We start from the raw sequence: 25,360 nt of genomic DNA, 5'->3' as shown, positions 1-25,360 counted from the left end.
ATATTTTTCAGAATAAACAGTCCTTTGTGCTTTTTAACTGGATTACCAGTTTCTTTTTTTACTGATTTTTCTTTATACTATTTATAAAAAATGACATTAGCAATCAAACATTCATACATTTCCCCTCTGAATAACCTCAAAGTACACAAAGTTGGCCATGCTCCAGGTTGGTTACTGCCTGGTAACCAATCAGTAGAAACCAATAGTGCTGCAAAGAGTTCTGGCTATTATGTTAGACATAGATTACATTTTTGTCTGACTATATTAGCAACATTTTTTATTTTGCACAGCCTATTTACCTAGTTTTTATTTTTACACTGAACAATTCCTTTAAAAGCAGTTTTGGGTTTGTTTGTTTGTTTGTTTGTTTATAGACTGCCTTGCTGGTTCTGACTCCTTAAAGGAACAGTAACATCAAAAAATAAAAGTGGTTTAAAGTAATGAAAATATAATGCAGTGTTGCCCTGCACTGGTAAAACTGGTGTGTTTGCTTAAGAAACACTACTATTGTTTATATAAATAAGCTGCTGTGTAGCAATGGGGGCAGCCATTCGAAGGAGAAAAGGCTCAGATTACACAGCAGATAGCAGATAAGCTCTGTCTGTCTAATGGTGTTATCCGTTATCCATTAGTCAACCTGTGCCATATAGCCATTTTTCAATTTCCACCATTGCTCCACAGCAGCTTGTTTATATGAACTATAGTAGTGTTTGTGAACAGTTTTACCAGTGCAGGGCAACACTACATTATATTTTCATTACTTTAAAACACTTACATTTTTTGGTGTTACTGTTCCTTTAAACAACTGTTTAACCAAAACTTCCATCATTTGAAATGACAGCTATACCTTTGAGCTTTACAACAAAAACAAAAAAAAAGAAAAAAGGGATAATGTCCCTTTAAGTGCTAATGAACCCAAAAGAGACCCTGTCATAGAATGTCTGAAGAATGTTTTAACCTGGTCCCTTTTTTTTTTTTGAATTATTTGTAAATAATTATTTGTATTATTTTTTTATAATTATCTGTATATCCTCAGAATGCACAGAAGCTTTTCAAAGTTGGCTTGTACATGGAACAAAGTTTGCAAAACCCCTTCAAGGTGAAATTGAGACTAAAGATACAAATAAGGCAGATAATATTGAGGTTTAAAGGGATCCTGTCTTCAGAAAACATGTTTTTTTCACAACGCATCAGTTAATAGTGATACTCCAGCAGAATTCTGCACTGAAATCCATTTCTCAAAAGAGCAAACAGATTTTTTTATATTCAATTTTGAAATCTGACATGGGGCTAGACATTTTGTCAATTTCCCAGCTGCCCCTGGTCATGTGACTGGTGCCTGCACTTTATGAGAGAAATGTTTTCTGGCAGGCTGCTGTTTTTCCTTCTCAATGTATCTGAATGTGTCTCAGTGTTGAGTGTTGTTCTTAGATCTACCAGGCAGCTGTTATCTTGTGTTAGGGAGTTGTTATCTGGTTACCTTCCCATTGTTCTTTTGTTTGGCTGCTGGGGGGGGAGGAAAGGGAGGGGGTGATATCACTCCAACTTGCAGTACAGCAGTAAAGAGTGATTGAAGTTTATTAGAGCACAAGTCACATGACTTGGGGCAGCTGGGAAATTGACAATATGTCTAGCCCCATGTCAGATTTCATAATTGAATATAAAAAAATCTGTTTGCTCTTTTGAGAAATGGATTTCAGTGCAGAATTCTACTGGAGCAGCACTATTAACTGATTCATTTTGAAAAAAATGTTTTTCCCATGACAGTATCCCTTTAAAGTTTGATAGAAAACTCACAGGGTCCTTTAGCTCCTCAGTATCTTTTAATGACGTTGGAGGTATCTTCATGGGGATTTCATCTCCACATTCTGTGTCTGAAGCATTGGGAGACTCCACTAAATCAAGGAACTCGTCTCGCTTCTGACCTCTGAACCTTATCTTGTCCAGCCTTTTTAGCATTTTCAGCAGCACACCTTTGGGTTTTACTTTAACATGACTGAGGTCCCTGCAAGGTGTAAAAAAAGAGGGAAATTTAGAAAAATATATGTTGGTTGTACAGCAAAATATCATATTTCATACCATGTAACAGGGCTGCATATTTGATTCCAAAGTTAGGGCAACCCTTAAAAGTCAGTATTCCAGGTATACATTAATATATTAATGGAAAACAGATGTTTTAAGAATGCCTACACTAAGGGAGGAAACCCACAACAAAATATGGATAATATTTTAACAGGCAAAGATGTACAAGAGTGATACCAGATTAATTAAAAATTCAGAGACATTTTTAATAAATACATGCTGTAGGGCTGCACTGATTGAATTTAAATTAAATTGCAATCAGTGTAGACCTTATAGCTGGATTTTTTAGATGTGTCCCTGAATTTTCAAGTAGTCTGGTTATCCTAATGTATTACCTAATTGCCACTTTTCTTTTAAAGGGGCAGTTCGCCTTCATAAATTTCACTTGCTTTCTATATTCATTTTGGTTACATTTTCCTAAAGTCTGCCAACATCCTTCTGAGCTGCTAATCAAAAAAATTAAGGGTGAATAAAACGATACATTCATTTTTTAAAACTTACCTTTTACAAAAACTGTATAAAAAAAAAACACAGATAAAAAGCATTTGATTAAGCCATATTTGCACTATTTGAAAACTATTATCACTGAAGGTGACCTCCCTTTCTAAAAGAGATACAGTTCTTAAAAAGTTACTATTTGTGATTTATAGAAATTGCCAACTTCAAAGGAACTCTCAAATATAAAAAAAACTGGGTAAATAGGTAAGCTGTGCAAAATAAAACGTGTTTGCAATATAGTTAGCTAGCAAAAAATGCAGGCTGGAGTGACTGTATGTCTAACATAATAGCCAGAACACTACTTCCTGTTTGCATCGGTCTTGGTCTCCACTGATTTTTTTTACCAGGCAGTAACTAATCAATGACTGGGGGGTGCACATGGGATAACTGTTTGCTTTAGAATCTGCATGCTAAGGATCAATGTGGCCCCTTCAAATCACTGACTAACTCGGAGTTAGAGAGCTGCAAAGGAAGTTGTGTTTTGTTCTGTTCTGTAAGTTATCTGTTCACTCTAGCCTTCATAGATTACATAGTACAATGTACATAGATTACACTTTTAGGTTAACTGTATTAGAAACAATTTTGCAAAGCCGGTCTATTTGCCCAGTTTTTATTTTTACACCGAGCAGCTACTTTAAAAGTACACTACTGTTTGTAAGAAAACTGGCATTACCCTAAGAGCAATTTCATAGGTGCCAAAATGCCATAATGACCCCTTAAGTGCCTTTATGTGACAGGGGTATAGAAACAGACTTACTGCAGCTACTTTCACATTTTAGCAACAGCCATAAAAGCAATGAGTTTGGCCTTCTGGCTCAATGTCCACAACAACATTCTCACAGTTTGGGGCACAGGCCCCAGCCAGCTGTCCATTATTTAACTACTGTAGGCTAGTCAGGGGCCTGACTGTTTTACTTTAAAATTAACCAAAGAGTAATGTGTATTGCTAAGGTTTTTGCCACTCACAGCAAATCTGCCGAGTCTACAAAAGCATTAAAAGTTTATCTTAGGTTATACATCACTGTCAGCAGCAGAGTGATGTACTGTTCAATACAGGAACTAGCTGTGCGTTAAGTACTTAGTATTAAAATGTATGGTATATTGAATATCTGAAAATCTCACTTTCAATTGTTTACGAATAAAAATCTTTCAAATACTTTCTATTGTTATTGTGCAAAGAGCAAATAGATATAATATCATTAAATCTTAAAGGGGCAGTATACATCTATATTAAATGTATGCTTATGCATTCTTAAGCACAATAATTTTGTCTCAGGCTTACAGATCAGTTGTTCATGAATGATAAAAGTGCTATTTTTCGAACACAGTTAAAGGGACAGTATACCCCCATTTTTGTTCAGTGATAGGGCTTGTGTTGAACATAAGCTTGCTTATTTTTTTAATTAGGAAATATCTACAGAACAGCATATTTTTTTAATACAAAAAAAAACAGTCACAATCCAGTGGCATAATTGGTAGTGAATTGACACAGCAAGGGATGGACAAGAAGGGGTGCAGTTGCATCCGCTGCTCCAATGGTAGTCACGCCACTATAAAATCTACTACTTCCTGATCAAAAGTGCAAAGTCAAATAAACCAGCAGTCCACTGAGGAAGCTTCTGTATAAGGAGTTCCTTTTTTTATCTTAAAAACAGTTGTACCCAGGAGCGTAACTACAGTGGAAGCAGACCCTGCAACTGCAGGCAGGGGGCCCAGGAGGTATAGAGGTATAGAGGCCCTAACGCATATACAATTTCAATGAATATTGCTAAACAGGTCAACCTCTAGACATTTTGGGGGCCTGCAATGGCGAGGCATTTTCGAGAGATTTGTCACCCACAGCAGCGTCTAAAAAATCGTGGGAGACAAATCTTCCTGTGAGTCACTGTCCTAAGTTGCACAACAAAATTTCACAGTTTACCCTGTTTAGTGAATGAATAAACTAAACACAGATTTTTTTTAATTAAAACAATGGGCAAAAAGGAATTTTCAGCAATAAACATTTTGCTGAAGGGGGTAGACTTCCCCCTTTAAATATCAGCAGGGTCGGAACTAGGTGTAGGCAGAAGAGGCACGTGCCTATGATGCAAAAGTGAGGGGACACTGGGCATGTTCCTTTACTGATTGCCTATAATAATATATAACCCCATGATAGACGTTTATGCAAGTGCACTCAACATTTTTAGGCAAGGCATCAGAATGCTCAGAAATAACCTAGGAACCAATGCTGCTTGAAAAAAGTGATCTTTTGTAGCAAAGCATGCCTTCAGCAATTGGTATAAGGTGTTTTGCCCAATATGCCACACAATTTTGTCAAGAGTGCAAAGTTGGAGTGGAAAGATGATGGTTTTAGGAGGGCAGGAGGGGTAGCAAAGATAATTGGCTCAATTATTCTTAAAGAGGTTGTTAACTCTCTATGTTTTATTTGTAATCGTTTTTCTAATATTCAAATGTAAAAGTTTCATTTTTCACCTTCTGTGAGGGGGGTCACCAACTCTCTAACTGTTCTAAATTGATACATTTTCTATTTTTGTCCCTGCTGACCAGAATCCCTAAGGTTCATTAAAGGCAGCTGTTAGAATGGATACAATATTTGCTAATATTCCAAATATACTGTTGAGAAATGTATCAACTAATTGTATCAACTAGCCATTGATCAAATATGATCTGCAGCTAAAGGAAACATTTGGTAGAGGTTACTGATGCTAAAGAACGTTGTACCAATTTATGGGTTCACCTACTTTTTCAAGCCAAAACTGTGAATGTTTACATAATGAGACCAATACAAACAAAATCTACAATTGTTCTTTTTATTTATGCAGGTTGTGTTTGTAAGACAGGGTACACATAGAGCGGTACACATAGAGCGCCAGTGCAGATTGTGGCAGAGAGGAAATCTGGGATTTTTTTGGGTTTTTTTTTGCAGGCTGAGAGCAGATGCTCCACGTGCTCTGGCCCTAACTACTGCAGAAATCCCAGTAACACAAAAGGGTTTACAAACTTTTTCTTGCAAATTTTAGGGTCGTTGTGTGCTCTGATTTCCTTACTGAATTGGTTTATGGTATTTCTATGAACAGGCTATGGAGTGTTCATAGAAGTGTATAATTTACAAAAAGGGATCATTAATCTATGGGCTGGGAACAGTTTGAATGTATTCTACACTACTTATAATCATAAAAAAGCTGCTACCTAACCTGACTGTTGAGTGTTTAAAGCAAAATCATTTTAATAACACTGCACTGCTATCGGCCTATTGCTACAAAATCCATCTATCCACTGGCAGGCAAAATAGCCAGTTTTCAGCAACTATGCAGGACTAGCTACATACCCTCAGGACTGAAATTAACTATGTGGCCACAAGGCATGTAGTGGATTCTGTCTATGAAGCCATTGCTCAAACTCCCTTCTTCTGGTTGGGTTGGATTGCTATATTTATCAAACAATTGCATAAACAGCACTAAATGCAAAGGAAATATGTCTGGGGATGCAAGTAAACTAAAAAAAAAAAAAAAAGATGTGCAGTTCTACATATTTTTACAAAAAGATAAATATTCTGTATATTAACTCTTACATACTACTATGAAATAATAAAACCATCTATTATAAAAGGTACTGCACAAAAAAAGAAAACACCATAATAAATAAGTCCTTCTTCGGGGCAGAAAATAAAATAAAAAAAAATCTTATTCAAAAAGCAGAAATAGAGAAGAGGAAAAACAGAAACAGAAGATAGCAAGATTACCCCACCCTAAAATAAGATGCATAGGTAGACTAAATGCTGGCTGGAAGTGTACTATTAAACCAAAAATTCCTGCCAAGCATACAAGATTCAGCATAGCTTAGTTTGACTAACTTTATAGCTGGTAAATCGTAATCTCCTTAACTCATACTGGGTTGTTGATTTAAGTCGAATGCCAAAAACTAGAAAAATCTGCGTTTTTTTTACTATAAAATCTGAATTTCTAGAGAAAGAAAACCTCACATTTTTCATGATTTATTATCTCCCGAGGCTGCTAAAAGTCTGAATCTGAAAGCTGTCAGGGTCCTGTAGAAGTCAAAGGTCCTATTTTAATTTTGAAGATATCATGGTCTGCGCTGAGTTTAGGCTAAAAATCCCGAAAAAATTTATTTTCGCAAAAACCCGAATTTTTTAAATTTCTTCCGAACCGATCACGTTTTTCAATGATAAATAAGGTCGAATTGTGGATTTTAGTTTGGCCTGACTTTTTTTACTTAAAATCTGGGGGGGGGGGAAATCGGATTTTGATAAAAACGCATCCGTTAATAGTGCTACTCCAGCAGAATTCTGCACTGAAATCCATTTCTCAAAAGAGCAAACAGATTTTTAATATTCAATTTTGAAATCTGACATGGGGCTAGACAATTTTGTCAATTTCCCAGCTGCCCCTGGTCATGTGACTTGTGCCTGCACTTTAGGAGAGAAATGCTTTCTGGCAGGCTGCTGTTTTTCCTTCTCAATGTAACTGAATGTGTCTCAGTGGGACATGGGTTTTTACTATTGAGCGTTCTCTTAGATCTACCTGGCAGCTGTTATCTTGTGTTAGGGAGCTGCTATCTGGTTACCCCCCCATTGTTCTTTTGTTTGGCTGCTGGGGGGAAAGGGAGGGGGGTGATATCACTCCAACTTGCAGTACAGCAGTAAAGAGTGATAAGTTTAGCAGAGCACAAGTCACATGACTTGGGACAGCTGGGAAATTGACAATATGTCTAGCCCAATGTCAGGTTTCAAAATTGAATATAACAAAATCTGTTTGCTCTTTTGAGAAATTGATTTCAGTGCAGAATTCTGCTGGAGCAGCACTATTAACTGATTAATTTTGAAAAAAAAAATTTTTTCCCATGACAGTACACCTTTCAGTATCCGAAATTTTTCAGGGGTGCACAGCCAAATATCAATCATATACTCACAATTTGAAATAAATAAAGCATTCCCAGGCCAGCACGTCCCTTAGTAAATCAAGTGATTTTATTTTTCACACATCACAGTGCTCCAACGTTTCGCTCAGGATCTTGAAAAAGGTCTCAAGAGGGACCGAAAGGTTGGATCATTTCGAAAATAATATTTTATTTAGTTATATTGTTATATGTTTGGTTCCTGGCCGGCCAGGTTTTAAATGGATGATTTTAAATTAAAAATAAAATGTGTATACTATCAGAGTAACTTGGTCTCCAAATACACCTTTAATTCATTTCTAAACTGCTATATGTCTAAACTTGATAGCCTTTCTGAACACCATATTGATTACTTATCCATCTAGTTATAGCCTGTCTAAAACAGAGCCAATAATAGGACAACAAGTCTATAGCAGGTCTCTGAAGCAAAGACTAAAACTGATGGCTTTAATTCAGCTCATTCACAAAATGCAATGCCAATTTTATCAAGGCTAAACTCAGTTTGTTAATTAAGGATGTACAGAAATAACAGTGTCATTTGTCAGCATGCTGCAGAGCCTGTTTTAAATAGCCTTCCTACTTTGAGTGTCCTTATCTGTGCTGCATATTGTGTGTAGGAACATTAAACCAATTAACATGTCAATAATTATTTTATTGTCCTGTGATCTATATATAGCTTTCCAGCAGTAATCAAATTGTCACATAGTCTATTAAATCAGAGCAGCCAAGATTACCCCACCCTAAAATAAGATGCATTTTAAATAAAATGCTGGCTGGAAGTATACTATTGAGCCACAATTCTTGTCAAGCATACAAGATTCAGCATAGTTTAGTTTGACTAACTTTATAACTAGTAAATGGTCATCTCCTAAACTCAGTGTTCAGGTTTTAGGGCAGTAAAGCCCTCAGACACCACTCCTAGCTGGGCCACATAGAAAACCTGCCACCCAGACACAAATAGATGTATAATAAAAGTCCTTTTCAAATTAAACATGAATCCAATTTCTATTTTTTATTAAAGCATTCATAGCAGTTGTAAGATCATTTAAACATTTCAGCTGTCAATCAAATATTGTTTGCTCCTCCTCTATTCCCTGGGCATAGAGGCTGTGCAGACAATTACTTTCACTTTCCATTCCATTCAGCACTTCTTAGAACTGCTCTCCCCACATTCCCCCATTCTCTTCACAGTTTAAATGACCAGTAACATCAAAAAAAAAATGTTTAAAAATTAGTGCACAACGAAAAATAAACACCAAGACAAACGTAACAGCGAAAAGACAACCATCCATACTGCAGCGATCGATTTCTCCCCCCTGGCTTCACCTTCATCCTCCTCCAGGTGTCCAGCAGCAGTGTCAAGGGCTCTCCTCTCCTGCAATTTCCCGGCTCCTGGTGTGACAGCGGCGCAAAGTTTATTCCTGTGCTGGCGGCTTCCCTTCAACTGGCCGTCTAGAGTCTCCAGAGTACCAACGCACACTTGTTCCTACTGCCTCCCAGCCTTTCACTGTGCATCGGCTTCTCTCCTTCGCTCTCTTCACTTCCCTCTCAGTCTCCCCTCCTCCCGGGTCCAGTCCTGTTTAATTCCAATCTCCACATCATTGTCACCCCTCTGAGAAGCAATAGAAAGTACTGCTCAGGTCATTCTCCCTTGCTAGGCCGGCAAAAGGTCACATACAATCAAAAGGAAAGGAGGGTAAGATAGTCACACACATACTGTACATAGAACCCAGATAACAGGCCTGTCTCTATCTCCAGTGGCATTGTGTGCAATACTGTGTGCAATATTGTATGCGATAGCATCATTGGCCTGCATCAGGCACCACCACTCACCTTTCCATTGATTCCCTGGGCTTTCGCTGGCTTTTCCCCTCCGCTGGCCTTTCAGATCGCAAGTATGGCAGCTGGATTGTACCCTGGCAGAGGGGCTGAGTCCTTTCTTCAGTATTGCACACATTCTCATAGTGTGCAGATTCAGTTCCCTATCGGAGAAGACGTGCTGTGAAACACTTTTTCTCACAGGCCATGTGAATCCAAAAGGGAATTGTGGGGTCCACATTGCTGCTCTCCGGAACGATGAAGGAGTTGGTGCCCAATACGGGGGTGACTGCGCTGCCGTAAGTACACGGAGGCTCCGGAGACACGTTGTTCTGGTAGTGCTTAAGGCAGATTCTGAAGAAGGTATTGCATTCGCACCGCTGCAAAGTGCCGAGCAGTCCCTTCTTATTCACAAACTCCTGCAGCCTGAGCTCGAAAAGTCCAGAGCAGGATATCTGCAGGGCAAACAAACAGCACACATGTACAGTATATTGCTATATCTGCCAGGGTACAATCCAGCCATGCTTGCGATCTGAAAGGGCAGCAGAGGGGAAAAACCAGACTATCTTACCCCCCTTTCCTTTTGATTGCATGTGACCTTTTGCCGGCCTAGCAAAGGAGAATGACCTGCGCTGCAATTTCTATTGTTTCTCAGACTAGGTGAAAATGATGTGGAGATTGGAATTAAACAGGGAAAGGACGTGGTGGAGGGAACAGAACAGGACTGGACCCGGGAGGAGGGGAGACTGAGAGGGAGGTGAAGAGAGCGGAGGAGAGAAGCCGATGCAGTAGCAGGAACAAGTGTGCTTCGGGACTCGGGAGACTCTAGACGGCCAAGCCAGTGGAAGGGAAGCAAGAGGACCCGCTGCTGCTAGTTGATCACCGCCAGCACAGGAACAAACTTTGCACCGCTGTCACAACAGGAGTCGGGTAATTGCAGGAGAGGAGAGCCCGTGACACTGCAGCTGCTGGAAACCTGCAGGAGGATGAAGGTGATGCCTGTCAGTGAATAGCCAGGGAGAAGTAATCGATCACTGCAGTATGGATGGACGCCTTTTCACCGTTTCTGAAGAGGAGCAGAAGTGGACTTTCTGTAAGTTATTTCTTAATAAAGGCTTTGCTATTTAAAAGTTACATTTGTCTTGGTGTTTATTTTTTTTTGTGCACCAATGAATTTTTAAGCATTTTTTTGATGTTACTGGTCCTTTAGGGCTGGGAAACACTGGGCGATTTGGGGAGATTTAGTCGCCTGGCGACTAATCGCAGCAACTTTTCTCCCCGAATGCCTCCCCTCACTCTGCGCCTGGATAAAATGAAAAGTCGCCGGCGCTAATCACACACGGCGATTCGTTTTCTGAAGTCGCCCGAGGTTGCCTCACGAGGAAACTTCGGGCGACTTCGGAAAACGAATCGCCGCATGTGATTAGCGCAGGCGATTTTTCATTTTAGCCAGGTGCAGAGCGAGGGGAGGCATTCGGGGAAGATTGGTCGTGGAAAGTCGCGGCGATTAGTCGCCAGGCGACTAAATCTCCCCAAATCGCCCAGTGTGTCCCAGCCCTTAATTGTGTAGCCAGGGCACTGGGATGGACATCTGGTCGCCCATTCTGGTGCACAAATAAGATTCTGAGATGATGCAAGGCTTGTCTTAATAACAGTGTCCACAAAATGGCTCCTGCCTACTTGCTATAATTATGAATTCCCAAACTGGAGGAAACAAGATTCAAATAATTTATATAGTGTAATTAAAGTTTGTTTTGCTTGACTGATGATGGTGACGGGTCCACTTGAAATAAACATGTACATTGGAAGAAACCATTATTTCTTTGAGGTTCAACTCATTTCAGTTGATCTATGGGTGTGCTTATTTTTAAAGGGATCCTGTCATCGGAAAACATGTTTTTTCAAAAAGAATCAGTTAATAGTGCTACTCCAACAGAATTCTGCACTGAAATCCATTTCTCAAAAGAGCAAACAGATTTTTTTATATTCAATTTTGATATCTGACATGGGGCTAGACATATTGTCAATTTCCCAGCTGCCCCAAGTCATGTGACTTGTGTTCTGATAAACTTCAATCACTCTTTACTGCAAGTTAGAGTGATATCACCCCTCTCCCTTTTTCCCCCCAGCAGCCAAACAATGGGTCAAAATGAGGCAAGCCACGCAGGGGATTAGTGTATACACACTGCCATAGTATTGCACACCTATGGCATCAGATAGTTTACCTGTATTGGTTATTACTCCACAGCAGTTCCACCATAAATAGCAGGACCAGAGCCCATTGAAACAGTCACAAAATATTTGAAAGGGATACCGGGAAAACGAAGTGCCCCTTTATGAAAGAAAGAAAGAAAGAAAGAAAGAAAGAAAGAAAGAAAGAAAGAAAGAAAGAAAGAAAGAAAGAAAGAAAGAAAGAAAGAAAGAAAGAAAGAAAGAAAGTTAAAATAAGATCCCTGCAGATCTAATTAATTAATTATTATGTGGAGCTGTAGCCCCCAAGAAAAACCAGAGTCTTTTTCTCTCTAAACGCCAAGAGACTGCATTATTGTTGAATGGTTAATACGGATACGTTAAACAAATAGTAAGGTTTCAGCTGGAGACAAATAATTTTTAAAAGGCGGCATCAGCCACACAAAAGCATATGCTCAAAATGTGATACCCAACAAGTGATTTAATCCACAAAATTTCATAGTGATAGACATGCTGAGTTTACATTTTAACGCCTTACCTGCTATATGTCTTAACGTGATAGCCTATGTGAACATGATATTAATTACTTATCCATCTAGTTACAGCCTGTCTAAAACAGAGCCAATAATAGGACAACATGTCTATAGCAGGTCTCTGAAGCAAAGACTAAAATTGGAGGCTTCAACTCAGCTCATTCACAAAATGCAATGCTGATTTTACCAAGGCTAAACTCAGTTTGTATAGAAATATGTGTCATTTGTCAGCATGCTGCAGAGCCTGTTTTAAGTAGCCTCCCTACTTTGAGTGTCCCTATCTGTGTAGCATATTTTGTAAGGAAAATTAAACCAATTAACATGCCAATAATTATTTTATTGTCCTGTGATCTATATATAGCTTTCCAGCAGTACTGCTGGAAAGCAAAGGATTTATTAACATCGTATGATCGTACTCCGATCGTACAATCATACTTCGATCGTACTTTGTATTGAACGATTTAATCGTACGATCTCACTTCGACTTCGAAAAACGTAGCCAAATGTTGGCTATATGTTCTAGGAGGACATAGCAATTTGGCAGGTTTTAAGGTGGCGAAGTGTCGAAGTTTTGGAAAGAGACAGTACTTCGATTATCGAATGGTCGAATAATCAAAGCATTTTCACTTCGAATCGAAGTCGAATTTGGCCTACTTGATGGTCTAACTACCCAAAAATTACCTCGAAATTCTAAGTTTTTCAATTCGAATATTCACTTTGAATTCACTACAACCCTTAGTAAATCTGCCCCATATTGTTCAAATTTTAAACTTCAGTTGGATGCCAGTAAAGCCCTCAGACACTACTCCTAGCTGGGCCACATTGAAAACCTGCCTTAAATAAATCTGAGTTTATGTCTTCACCACACACATTACTTCCATGTTCAGTATTTTTACATCGATTTACCCAAATTTTCTCCAGACTACTGCAGGCATCATTTTATTCAAGAACCTGCATTTTAGTATTGTTTTGTCATTCTTACACTTCATAATAAAGATGAAGTTCAGCATAACCTTTGTTGGATCAATTATCACCATTATTATTATGATTATCATTAAAACTTAGTAATGAAGCACCAACATTGTGCAGTACTGTACAATAGACAGGACTGCATGTCAAACACACAAATTTCATATAAAAAAAAAAAAAAACAATCAATACAGGAGGTAAGAATACCATAAAAATCATTCAGACTTGAAAACCCCTATAATCCAAAAGGTAGAATTAAATCATTGTAGACTGTGTTGGTTGTTTTCTGTCAGTAGACATGAGAGAAAAGATAAACAGTAGCAGATGTTCAGGATGCCTAGGCTAGATATGCACAATGTGCCGTCAGAGAAAATTAAAGGAAAACAATCAGCAAATGCTAATAAATAAATAGCAAAGTTTCCCCTCATGAGGAAAGAATCCATTGGAACACTAAACTGAGAGCTGTGCATGCAAAGATTTGTATAGCGCAATATACAGTTACCTCTGTATAGCTATCCTGCCTCATTACATTTTTCTACTCGTTTTGGTCCTCAAGGCATTGTACAAAATTCTAACTGATCAAAATATTTCTGAAACCACCCATAACAGAAAAATCTGGGTTAAAGTGAATGTCAACAAAAAATTATTTTTGCCTAATAAAAGAAAACCCCATAGTTGATATAATGTAAGACAAGGCAGATGATTAAAGGGCACCTGTTGGGTAAAAATGTTATCCCCCAACTAAAGGTGCGGGCCAATAGAGCCCACATTCCGGTTGGGGATAACAGTAGTTTTTTTGAAAAAAATCCCCCCCGCCAGCGATAGGCTACCCACAACGGGAGGGAGCTCCCTGTGCGAGCAGCATTGTCTGGTCACTCGCATGCGCATAGCGGGCATGTGACGTCATGCGCATGTGCATAATAAGCAATTCGTGCCAGCTCTTTTTTTTTTTTTTTATTGTTTTGGGGGGTGACTCAATGTAGTTATGCACTGAAACATTCACTTCCATGATGAGGTTACCAACTGAGCATATCCTTGCCCCACTTGGTCACCCATGCATGGGGACAAATCAGGGAGATAAAATAGAATCAAGCAAACACTGAGAACTTAAAGGAACAGTAACGTCAAAAAATAAAAGTGTTTTAAAGTAATGAAAATACAATGCAGTGTTGCCCTGCACTGGTAAAACTGTAGTGTTTGCTTAAGAAACACTACTATTGTTTATATAAATAAGCTGCTGTGTAGCAATGGGGGCAGCCATTCAAAGGAGAAAAAGCTCAAGTTACACAGCAAATAGCAGATAAGCTGTCTGTCTGTCTAATGGTGTTATCTGTTATCCATTCGTAAACCTGTGACATTTAGCCGTTTTTCAATTTCGCCATTGCTCCACAGCAGCTTGTTTATATGAACTATAGTAGTGTTTCTGAAGCAAACAGATCAGTTTTACCAGTGCAGGGCAACACTACATTATATTTTCATTACTTTAAAACACTTACATTTTTTGGTGTTATTGTTCCTTTAAGTCATAAAACAGCTCTCTAGGTAGAGAAAGCACCACTACAAAGGTAAGGAGAGCAGAGATTTTTGTTGGTGCAGTAAGGAGAATCCTTCCTTAAAAATACACCATAGGCTTTTTATAAATTCAGCCACAATGACCTGCCCTACTAAATTTCTCTCTCTCTATCTCTAAACATCTGCAATTATAGTACTGTATGAACAATGGGTTTGTCCTGTGCTTTAATCTAGAAAAAAGTTCTGGGCTTCTGTTCTCCATCACTTCAACTGCCTATATATAATCAGTTATGACTGGTGAACTGGGTCAGCAGCACAGCAAACCTCCTTGTTCTATCAGTTAGCAATCTACAGAGCTGCTTAAATTCCAAAATGTAGCTGTCAAACACCAAATAATTAAAAACATAATAAAAAAAATATAAAACCAAGACCAGTTGCAAATCGTTTCAAAAAAGTTAATCTTAAAGGAGAACTAAACCTCCACATACACAAACCCCACCATTCACAGGCCTCCATCAACCCCCATTCCCTGCTTCCTCCCATTACATGGAAAAAAATCCCTGTTTGTAAACAGGACATGTAGATGATTAGTAGCGCAGCAGAGTTCACAGTCACCATCTTTTGTATCTTTGCATTCCATTCTATTCTATTCTGACAATTCACTGATGAAAAGTACTTTATGACACGTGCGTGATTGGAGCTATTCCCAAAGTCGCTTCAACTGTGCATGTGTCTGAAACCCAGGACTTGCAATAGGTGGGAAACTGCTCAGGTACAATGATGAATTATATGACATCAATGACAGGGATATGGAAAGAAATGGAGTAAGCTTTATCAGTTAGGGTGCTTTTTGTCTCCTGTATGACTAAGTAAGTTGAATTATTAGATGTACATTATATCCCCTTCTACAGGGTTCTATTCACGGCCAGTGCACAACACGCACATACTCCCCTCTGCCACCACTAATCACTTTAAAGGAGAAGGAAAGGCTAAAACTAAGTAAGCTTTATCAGAAAGGTCTATATAAATACATAAGTAAGCCCTGAAAGTAATGCTGCTCTGAGTCCTCTATCAAAAGAAACAATGCATTTCTTTCCTTCTATTGTGTAAACATGGACTCCTTTATCAGACTTCCTGTTTTCAGCATAAACCTCCAGGGATTGAGCATGCTCAGTTTGCTCCTCTCCCCCTCCCTCCTCCCATCCCTGCTGTAATCTGAGCTCAGAGCTGTAAGTGAGATGGGAGAGACTCAGGCTGGAAGTGATGTCACACCAAACTTATATGGCAGCTTCTATCCTAAACAAACAGAGACAGGGTCTAGAGCTGTTTACTCAGGTATGGTAAAGCATTCTGCAGAATAAATATAGCGTTCTAGCTCGCACTATTGTGGCTAATCTGTTGGCATTTAACTGTCTTTGAGCTTTCCTTCTCCTTTAAGTCACTAGAACCCTCCTCTTTCCTGGCTCACCCCACCAGTTGCTTATCTGCTCAATCAAGGGCCCTGAACCACTTACTATTGTGCCCCCCATCAGGATGCAACATAGGCAGCCACCTATTCTGCCTACCACTTGTCCTGGCACTGCTCTTCTATTGTACAGTACTTTATAAACAAGTGTTAATAACAAGAGAGTCAAGAAGAAGCATGAAAAAGAGAAACACAACCAATTTTCTTGAGAAAGTGCTGTGCTTGGGCTCACGTTGAGCCATATGCAAGTAAGATGACAAAACATACAATTTGCTAAGTAACATAACCCCTAATACAGATGTGAAGAACAACATTTATATGTGAATTGCAGTATGCACCATTTGTTCAGTGGGAGAGAACAATGGGCAAGGTTTCATTTTCCACTTTACATGATCTTGTTAAAGCAGGAAGCTTAATGCAGTATTTTCTCCACTTGGTAGAAAATTATTAAGGCTATTATTTTCAGCTCCCCAGTCAGCTTCCTAGTTCATACTGCATATGAATACAGAGCTGTAAATATGGCAGCACTCATTAGCAAAGCACTGTAAAAGACTTTTAAAAAAAAAAAAGCCAATTAAGTTAGAAACTTTGTTTCTTTTTCTGGATGTTCAGTGCAGAGAAAATTGGGACTTTCCAGTACAAATGATTGACTGTGGGTTGAGCTGTCAAAATAGGGACTGTCCCTCTGAAAAAGGGACAGTTGGGAAGTATGCTTCCCTATGGATAGCACAGCAACCCCAGCACATTATAAAAACCTTGGGGACCCCCTAACAATTATTTTTAAAAGCTAACAAACCCAACCAGGTTCACCTCTCCCACAGGCAGAGTAGGGCCCGCATAGGCAGAGTAGGGCCCGCACATAGGGCGGGTAGAGTATGGCCCACACAGGCAGAGTAGGGCAAGCAGAGTATGGTCCACATAGGCAGAGTATGGTCCACATAGGCAGAGTAGGGCAAGCAGAGTATGGTCCACACAGGCAGAGTAGGGCAAGCAGAGTATGGTCCACACAGGCAGAGTATGACAAGCAGAGTATGGCCCACACAGACAGAGAAGGGCAGTCAAAGTATGGTCCACACAGGCAGAATAGGACAAGCAGAGTATGGCCTGCACAGGCAGAGGTAGGGCAAGCAGAGTATGGCCCACACAGGCAGAGTAGGAGAAGCAGAATATGGCCCACACACTCAGAGTAGGACAGGCAGAGTATGGCCCACACAGACAGAGTAGGGCAAGCAGAGTATGGCCCACACAGGCAGAATAGGGTAAGCAGAGTATGGTCCACACAGAAAGAGTAGGGCATGCAAAGTATGGTCCACACAGGCAGAATAGGACAAGCAGAGTATGGCCCACACAGACAAAGTAGGGCAGAGTATGGCCCACACAGGCAGAGTAGGAGAAGCAGAATATGGCCCACACACTCAGAGTAGGACAGGCAGAGTATGGCCCACACAGACAGAGTAGGGCAAGCAGAGTATGGCCCACACAGGCAGAATAGGGTAAGCAGAGTATGGTCCACAAAGAAAGAGTAGGGCATGCAACGTATGGTCCACACAGGCAGAATAGGACAAGCAGAGTATGGCCCACACAGACAAAGTAGGGCAGAGTATGGCCCACACAGGCAGAGTTGGGCAAGCAGAGTATGGCCCAAAACGGCAGAGTAAGACAGACAGTGTAGGGCACACAGAGGAAGTGTAGGACAGGCACAGGCAGAGCAGAAGACAGGGAAACCGATCAGGACCACTCAGATATGAACAGTATGTACGGTACTATGCACAGTGCCTGTTCTGTTACTCCAATCTGTATGAGGTTTGAACAGGTGTTCAATGTTTGCACTAAAGGTGGTCATACATGAACAGATCTGTTTGTTTGTAGAGGTCGCCAAATGAGCAGATTTTGTCTCAATATGCCCATTTTAAATTGGGCCCCAGGGCCCAACTATTGGATCACAACACCGGGAATTCAGGTGATTGGTGCGAGGTCTATATCAACAAACTGATGCAGCCTTTATAGATTACATTTTTGGCTCATTAATAATACTATAAACATTTTTATTTTTACAGTTTTCATTTTTACTCTAAACTGTTCCTTCAGTGGAGGGCCATACGGGGTGGGGTTATGGGCTGCCAGTTGGACAGCACTGCCTTAGACAATGACCCCATGACCCCAGTGGCATCCCATCTACTTTTCTGTTGATTCACAATACAAGCTCTGGGCTGTAATCGGTTGCAATCAGTTACCTGAGTTTAAAGGGATCCTGTCATCGGAAAACATGTTTTTTTTTTTTGTTTTTTTTTTAAACACATCAGTTGATAGCACTACTCCAGCAGAATTCTGCACTGAAATCCATTTCTCAAAAGAGCAAACAGATTTTTTTATATTCAATTTTGAAATCTGACATGGGTCTAGACATTTTGTCAATTTCCCAGCTGCCCCTGGTCATGTGACTTGTGCCTGCACTTTAAGAGAGAAATGCTTTCTGGCAGGCTGCTGTTTTTCCTTCTCAATGTAACTGAATGTGTCTCAGTGGGACATGGGTTTTTACTATTGAGTGTTGTTCTTAGATCTACCAGGCAGCTGTTATCTTGTGTTAGGGAGCTGCTATCAGGTTACCTTCCCATTGTTCTTTTGTTTGGCTGCTGGGGGGGGGAGGGAGGGGTGATATCACTCCAACTTGTAGTACAGCAGTAAAGAGTGATTGAAGTTTATCAGAGCACAAGTCACATGACTTGGGGCAGCTGGGAAATTGACAATATGTCTAGCTGTGGTTGCTTTGGGCTGGTACTGAAGCCCAAAACATAATGCACAACATTTCTAGCTTGTAAAGTTAAGTGAGCGGCCTAATGGCGCATGAGCAGTTGGAGCAATCTTTTGAGAAATGGATTTCAGTGCAGAATTCTGTTGGAACAGCACTATTAACTGATTCATTTTGAAAAAAAATGTTTTTTCCCATGACAGTATCTCTTTAAGGGAGAACTAAACCCTGTTGATGTTAAGTCCCCACTGGTCCCCCTCCGTTGGCCCCCTCCCTGCCTCCCTCCTGCACAGTCTACCCCAGGATTCTGTCCCCTCTTGAAATAGTGACCGCACATGCAGAGTGAGTGCACCGGAGGTCAAGGACGCCATCTTCTTCTCTTGGTTAATCTTCGTGTCTTCTTACATGCCTTCGGAAATTTACGTCTTTTTCGTCGCATGCGCATCAACGGGGGTTTAGCATGGAAGATCTGGGCCTCCAAAGATGCCTGTGTAGCTCCCCATCTTCTTTTCTGCTGATTCACTGCACATGCTCTGTGCTGCTGTCGCTTACTGAACTTAGGGACCAACTCAAAATATACTGTACAGATAGAATATAATTGTCACAATATAAGGCTGATTTGTAATTAATACAGATAATTACTACATGGCAGCACAGAAACCAGTGCAACTAGCATCAGAATTTAATAATCTGTTTATGTATGTGCTTGAGTGAGCAACCCCTTACAGCCACACCTACAGTCACATGCATCTGAGGTGGCTTAATAGTGACAAGAATACTACTTTTGTAAAGTTGAATGAAAACAAAAATTAATATAATAATAAATGCTTCATCCACTAGAACTAAGAAACGATACTGTTCCTGAAATAATCAAGTTAATCATCACTATTCCCTCTCATCAGGGTGCTACAGTTACTTGATTATTTTTTTTAAACGCTAGAGAATATTTGATCGTTCTAAAAAACAAAATTCCATGAGAGTTTTTTTTCATTTGTTTTTATATACTTTCAAATGAATTCTATAGTATCTTGACAGGTTTTAGTTGGCATAATGAAAATGTTGTATTACTTAGGGTCTAGCCACATGAGCAGCTTTTTTAGGGAACACGGCCAGCAAAACTGCGGGCATCAGACATTCCACACAACCACTCAGTGTTTTGTTAAATCGATATCATTGCATTCTAAAACTATATGTAAAGCAGGCCATACAGGGTCAGATTTAATCAGCAAGAAATCTTTGGTTGAAATTGGACAGGTATAAAAATATCTCCAGGTGAGGACTGCATCCCCAAGGGTAGCCAAAATGTTCTCAGAACAGCCTGTTTAGCAACCTCCCAAACAATCAAATTTTTTTAGCATAACAACCAAAATCAAACAGATCTTGGCATTTTTCATTACATTTAGGGCAATGGCACACATGGATATTTGTCATCCACGTTAACAATACCCTACCACTAGCTGCTTTCACATTTTCCCACAATAAAGCAGAATTGCCACAAGTAAAACATGTTAACGAAGTGCAAGGCATTTTCGAACTATGCAAGCGAATACAAGCTGTAATACAAGGGTATCCAAGGGTAAATACTGTGAGCCCTCATAACAAATTATCCTCATTAGAAAGTGGAATTGAGAGTCAGTAAAAAAACACAATTTATAAGTACTTTATAACAGAAACAAGTGAGGAAATATGGATTTTTTTCATAAAAGAATAACGGCAGAATATATTTTCAATACAGAACGTGTATTGTTCTCATATTGAAAAAAATGAGGGCTTCAGATAAATGGTAATAAATCCTACTTAATCTCTTAGGATAGTGGCTTTTATGTTGACTAAATATCTATAGTCTCTACCATAAAGCAAGGTGGAGAACATAAAGACAAATGCAACCAGAAACAGATTCTTTATACATGCAAACAAGTGGCAATAACTTTCCAGCAGAATTTTTCTTACTTCACTACCTTATGCTACATTGCTACATTTGTTTGTAAACAGTTGATACCATTTCTCCTGACAACACTATACTTTTAAAACTTCTAGATCAGACTTTTAAACAGGATGTAATTGTAGCAAGCAGTTTCTTCAAGTGGACCACCACTTCCTGTTTTGTGCATAATAAAAGAAAATAGAATACTAAGGAACTGAAAACTAAGAAACTTTCTAATAGACATTCATTGAAGATGGTTTTAAATTATTTGTGAGTAAAATGCCACTAAAAGCAGTTTATTCTTTTATTTTCTCTGCGTAGGAGTTTTAAAACAAAGGAACAAAGTATGACACTTCATGCAATATAATAAGAGACATTTCTTTTAATCAGCTGGCTTGCAACATTGTTTCAGGACACAGAGCCAGGAGTGGAAAAAATGTAAAAACAACATACAATACTTCAATAGCAATTATATTTGAAACGTTAAAAATATTGAAAATTTTATATAATGTACAGTTTTTTGGCTAGAGCACGCTGAAGTTATTGCCTAGAAATATCCGAGGACCCGAATCCAAGTACTTAGGGCAATGTCGCAAGGGCTGAAATAACACAATATCTGGGGACCCAAATCCAAGCACATAGTTACATAGCTAAATCGGATTGAAAAAAGTCCAAGGCCCATTAAGTTCAACCCCTCCAAATGAAAACCCAGCATTCATACACACACCGACCCCTCCATACCCTCATATAAACAGCATATTCCAATATCTATACATATGGTAAATTTAGTATGACAAAAGCCTATGATAATATGCTTGTCAAAGAAATTATCCAAGTCACTCTAAAAAAGAATTAACATAATCAGCCATCACAACATCATCCAGCAGTGTAGTCCACAACCTCACTGCTATCACTGTGAAGAACCACCTACGGTGCTTCAAACACCTCTGGAATTTATTGACATTAGACTCTCCACTTACTTCATGGAAACAAAGTTACACAAGAGCCATTCTTCCTCTACCTTACTATTTATATCCTTTCCACAGTGAAACCAAAGTTCTAAGTTATCCCTCATTGTTTTCTCCAACGGGTTTAAGAATAAACAAAAGCTAAATAATATGTCACTTGACTGACTCCCTCTGTGGCTTATACACAAGCACTGCATTTGTGATTCACTGGGCACTTACCTAAAGCTGCTGGGATGATGCCATCTTTGTGACAGTGTCAAAATACTATCATTTATCCTACAAATAATGCCTTTAGCCATAGAAACACTCCATTTGTGTCACTGACACATGTTTCCAGAATGGCAGTGGGATTTCTACATCTTTGGCATGATCACAGTCCTAATGTGGGCCTCAGATAAATATTACATATAGGAACGGTTATTATTTTATAGGGTAGGCATGTTAGACTAGTGTCCCCCTGCTGTTGTAGAAATATAACTCTCAGGATTGTGTGAGGATGCATATCAACAAAAGTTGTAGAGGTTCAGAATGGAAAGCCATGCTTTAGGGCTAAATGTGAAATACTGCATTGTAATATTTTTTGTGAGCTGTATCAATCAACCACAATAAGAACTGATTAAAAGCTATGAAAAATAAAAAAAATTGAGAATGCAATCACCCAGCCTAATGATTGCCTGTCTGTGCACAAATAAGAAATAAAAGTATCAGTACAGGCAAAATAAATACATCCCAGGAACAAAGGAGATATCACCTTTACACAAATGGACTGTTCTCACTGTCCTGCAAAGAAGGACTAGGGGAGAAGGTGAGTACAATAATAACAGAGCAGAGGTACCAGCTAGTAAATAAGAAGAAGAGGAAAGCACAAGAAGGGTGACAGGCAAGGAATGTACTGATGTATGGGGCTGTACATTTTCTATAAATCACTAAAAGAATTCCATAGTTACAAGTTAAACACTGCAGTGTCCTAAACCTACAAGCTTAGGCTCTACATTTACAGAAGGGATGGCCAGCTTGTGTGCCCTCCATCTGTTTATGATCTACAACTTGTAGTCCCAGACAGCTTGGGTTTGAGGACATTGTAGTCCATAACAATTTAAGGACGATAGGTTGGTCATCTCTTCATTACAGCCTTAGATCATCGGAGTGTGCCCCAAAGTAGAGCTGTGCAGGTATGCCAGGAGATCTGGTCGTAGGAGGATGCTGGGAATTGTGGTCCAATAAAGGAAAGAAAGCGCTGATAGCTGAGAAGAAGAAAAACTCTGCAATAAAAGAAGCCAACGAGGAGAATACACAGTGGAAGGAAAGGGGCCTTCTTACCCTGCACTGACACCCGTACAAACTTTCATCCAACCTGCCGGCTCACGTAGCCTCTGTGTCCAGTCCAGAGCTCAGCAGTCGCCGCTTCTCCTAAACAACCCAGCGGTGTAGGAACAGCACGAGACAAGCAAGCAGGTAAGACACAATACCATCCCAGTCCGCCCCCCTGCCTTGCACAGTTATGACCCACCTTCTCTCCCACCAATTCCTGCTCCAAAGCCACCTCCTCCTTCCTATTGCCTGCGCCGCCTATTGGCTCAGCCAGTGTTAGGCCGCTCACTATGTGCACAAGTCCTCAGTACTGGAGCTGCTTAGGGGCGGAGCTTGATGCTTGGTGGGACTTTTCAGTGTTGTGCCGGGTTCAAATTTACAATCCCTTGCTTCCGTGCTATTACGTAGTTTAGGCACTAGTATACTGTCTGCAGCAGAACACCAAAGTATCAGTGATCAACCGAAAACTACGGCCTGTGACAGGGTATTTAACACACCTTATTCCCAAAGCGCACGCACAGAGCATGGTTTGTTATTGCTCATTTAAAGGGACAGTAAGACCAAACAAATGAAGTGTTTTATATCCATTTTAATATCAATGTACTGTCATCCTACACTAAACTGCGCATTTGCTTCTAACCCACTGCTGAAATGTATATAAACAAGCTGCTGTATAGCCATGGGGGCAGCCATTGTGACTGAACAGGGCAACATGGTGCATGTTTACACAGCAAGTAAAACACAAACCCATGGGATCCGTGCAGATACACATTAGAAAAAGAAACAGTATAAAGATTGCACATATCATAAACTATACATCACAGGGGCATTTTCATTTTCTGGGCCTCATGGCTGGGGGTGCACTTGACGCCTCATTCCCTCTTACAAACTTCCCATGGTTCTTTCCACTATTATTAGAGAAAGGGGATCTGCATTGCACTTTACCTCTCCCTCACCTGTGACTCACTTACCTGTTACTGGTCAGTGATTAGATGCAGGGCCACATGGGACAGTTAATTTGCTTTTGAATCTGACCTGCTTTCTCATTTTCAAAAGTAAACTAAATGGACAGTTATGTCCCAATCCCATCCCAAAGTATAATTCAGTACCCAGGGCAGCAACAACTGGTTAGACTCTTTAGGACCCAGTGGTTTCGCATCTTATTGTCTCTGCCCAAAACCACGCCCACAAGGCAAACCCCCCACCCCAGGTATTGGAGAGCCGAACATACCTTCGTGTGGTGACGTCATCAGAGAGCGCTCGTCGCGCCGGTCTTATTAGCCTTGCCTGTTGTGTGACTCAGTGTTGTTTAGTTGGAATGTTTTCTAATTATATCCTGGACGGTGTGAGAGCTTTACGGTGCAGGGGTGGGTAGTATTAGTGCGATTATTGTTCAAAGCTGGGGTGACTGCCTCGTTTTCATCTTACCACATTTCACGGGCATTAGTACATTTTATTTTAAATCTATCGTTATTCCAGGGATTGAATGAATGAGTGAGTGAGTGTGCGTGATGTTTCTGAACAACAAGTGTGTGTAACTAAGAGATTGTGACACATCACGCATTGTGAGGGTACCGGTTATTATAATTCCAGTCTTTTTTGCTTCTTTCACTTGGTGTGCTAGTTATAGTATAAACAGTCCGGGGGGGGGGGCACTGGTGGAACGTTTTATCACCTTGCCTTATTCTCAAATGTTTAGGGGCCCTAAAATCTTGGTTTAGCCAATGGGAATCTGTAGCAAAATGGACCTTATTAAAGGAAAGCTATTTTCTGACCATTGTTGACCATATTTAAAATGCATTTAAACAGTTTATAATAGTATGTGTCTTTGGATAATCCCAAATTGAAACACTGGGATTTTTAAATTCTAAAATGACATTCCAGTGTTTTGTACAAGGAATTATAGGACTAATCCCAGTAATTTGCAATTTACTCTTATAAGAAAACAGTCCCCTCATACACTGTAGATAAGTAAATTAAATGTAAACATTAGGCAGTCCTCTGAGCAGGAAGATTAACCAGTACATCTGCTAATATCTAACCATTGCTGGCAAACTAAATGAGGCGCTCTTTAGTATGACGTAGAGAGTGATATGAGACAATTTGCTATTGGTTTTCATGTTTTATTCTAAGTGTTATTTAGCTTTTTATTCGGCAGCTCTACAATTTGAATCTTGCCCAAATTACCATAGTAACGTTGCACTTATTTGATTGAGAGTCTGGAATATGAATAGGAGAGGCCTGCATAGAAAGATAAGTAATAAAAAAATATGTTTTAATCAAAAATAGTGAAAAATTGCACTGGACACATTTATCAGTGACAGTTCCTAAAATAAATGTGTATTAAACTCAAAAGTTATTCAATTTAAAGCAGCTTGTTATGGCCCTTGTTACCTGGTGGGGCCTCAGCAACTGTCCATTGCACCC

At 39.7% G+C, this 25,360-nt stretch overlaps 1 protein-coding gene across 1 annotated transcript in view; it reads right to left on the bottom strand.

Moving 5' to 3' along the window:
• gramd4.S (GRAM domain containing 4 S homeolog) overlaps positions 1-23,026 on the bottom strand; it is a gene marked incomplete at its 3' end in the record, with an annotated part of 53,425 nt that extends 30,399 nt beyond the window's left edge. Inside the window, 2 exon segments of the mRNA NM_001097852.1 lie at positions 1,798-2,005; positions 22,943-23,026. Coding sequence (NP_001091321.1) covers positions 1,798-1,959 — 162 coding nt within the window. The 5' untranslated portion in view covers positions 1,960-2,005; positions 22,943-23,026.
• Between the last annotated feature and the right edge of the window lie 2,334 nt (positions 23,027-25,360).

This window comes from Xenopus laevis, chromosome 3S (genome assembly GCF_017654675.1).
Source record: "Xenopus laevis strain J_2021 chromosome 3S, Xenopus_laevis_v10.1, whole genome shotgun sequence".
Taxonomy (NCBI): domain Eukaryota; kingdom Metazoa; phylum Chordata; class Amphibia; order Anura; family Pipidae; genus Xenopus; species Xenopus laevis.
Note: the sequence above shows the minus strand (reverse complement) of the source record. Positions and strands in the feature narration are given on the sequence as shown.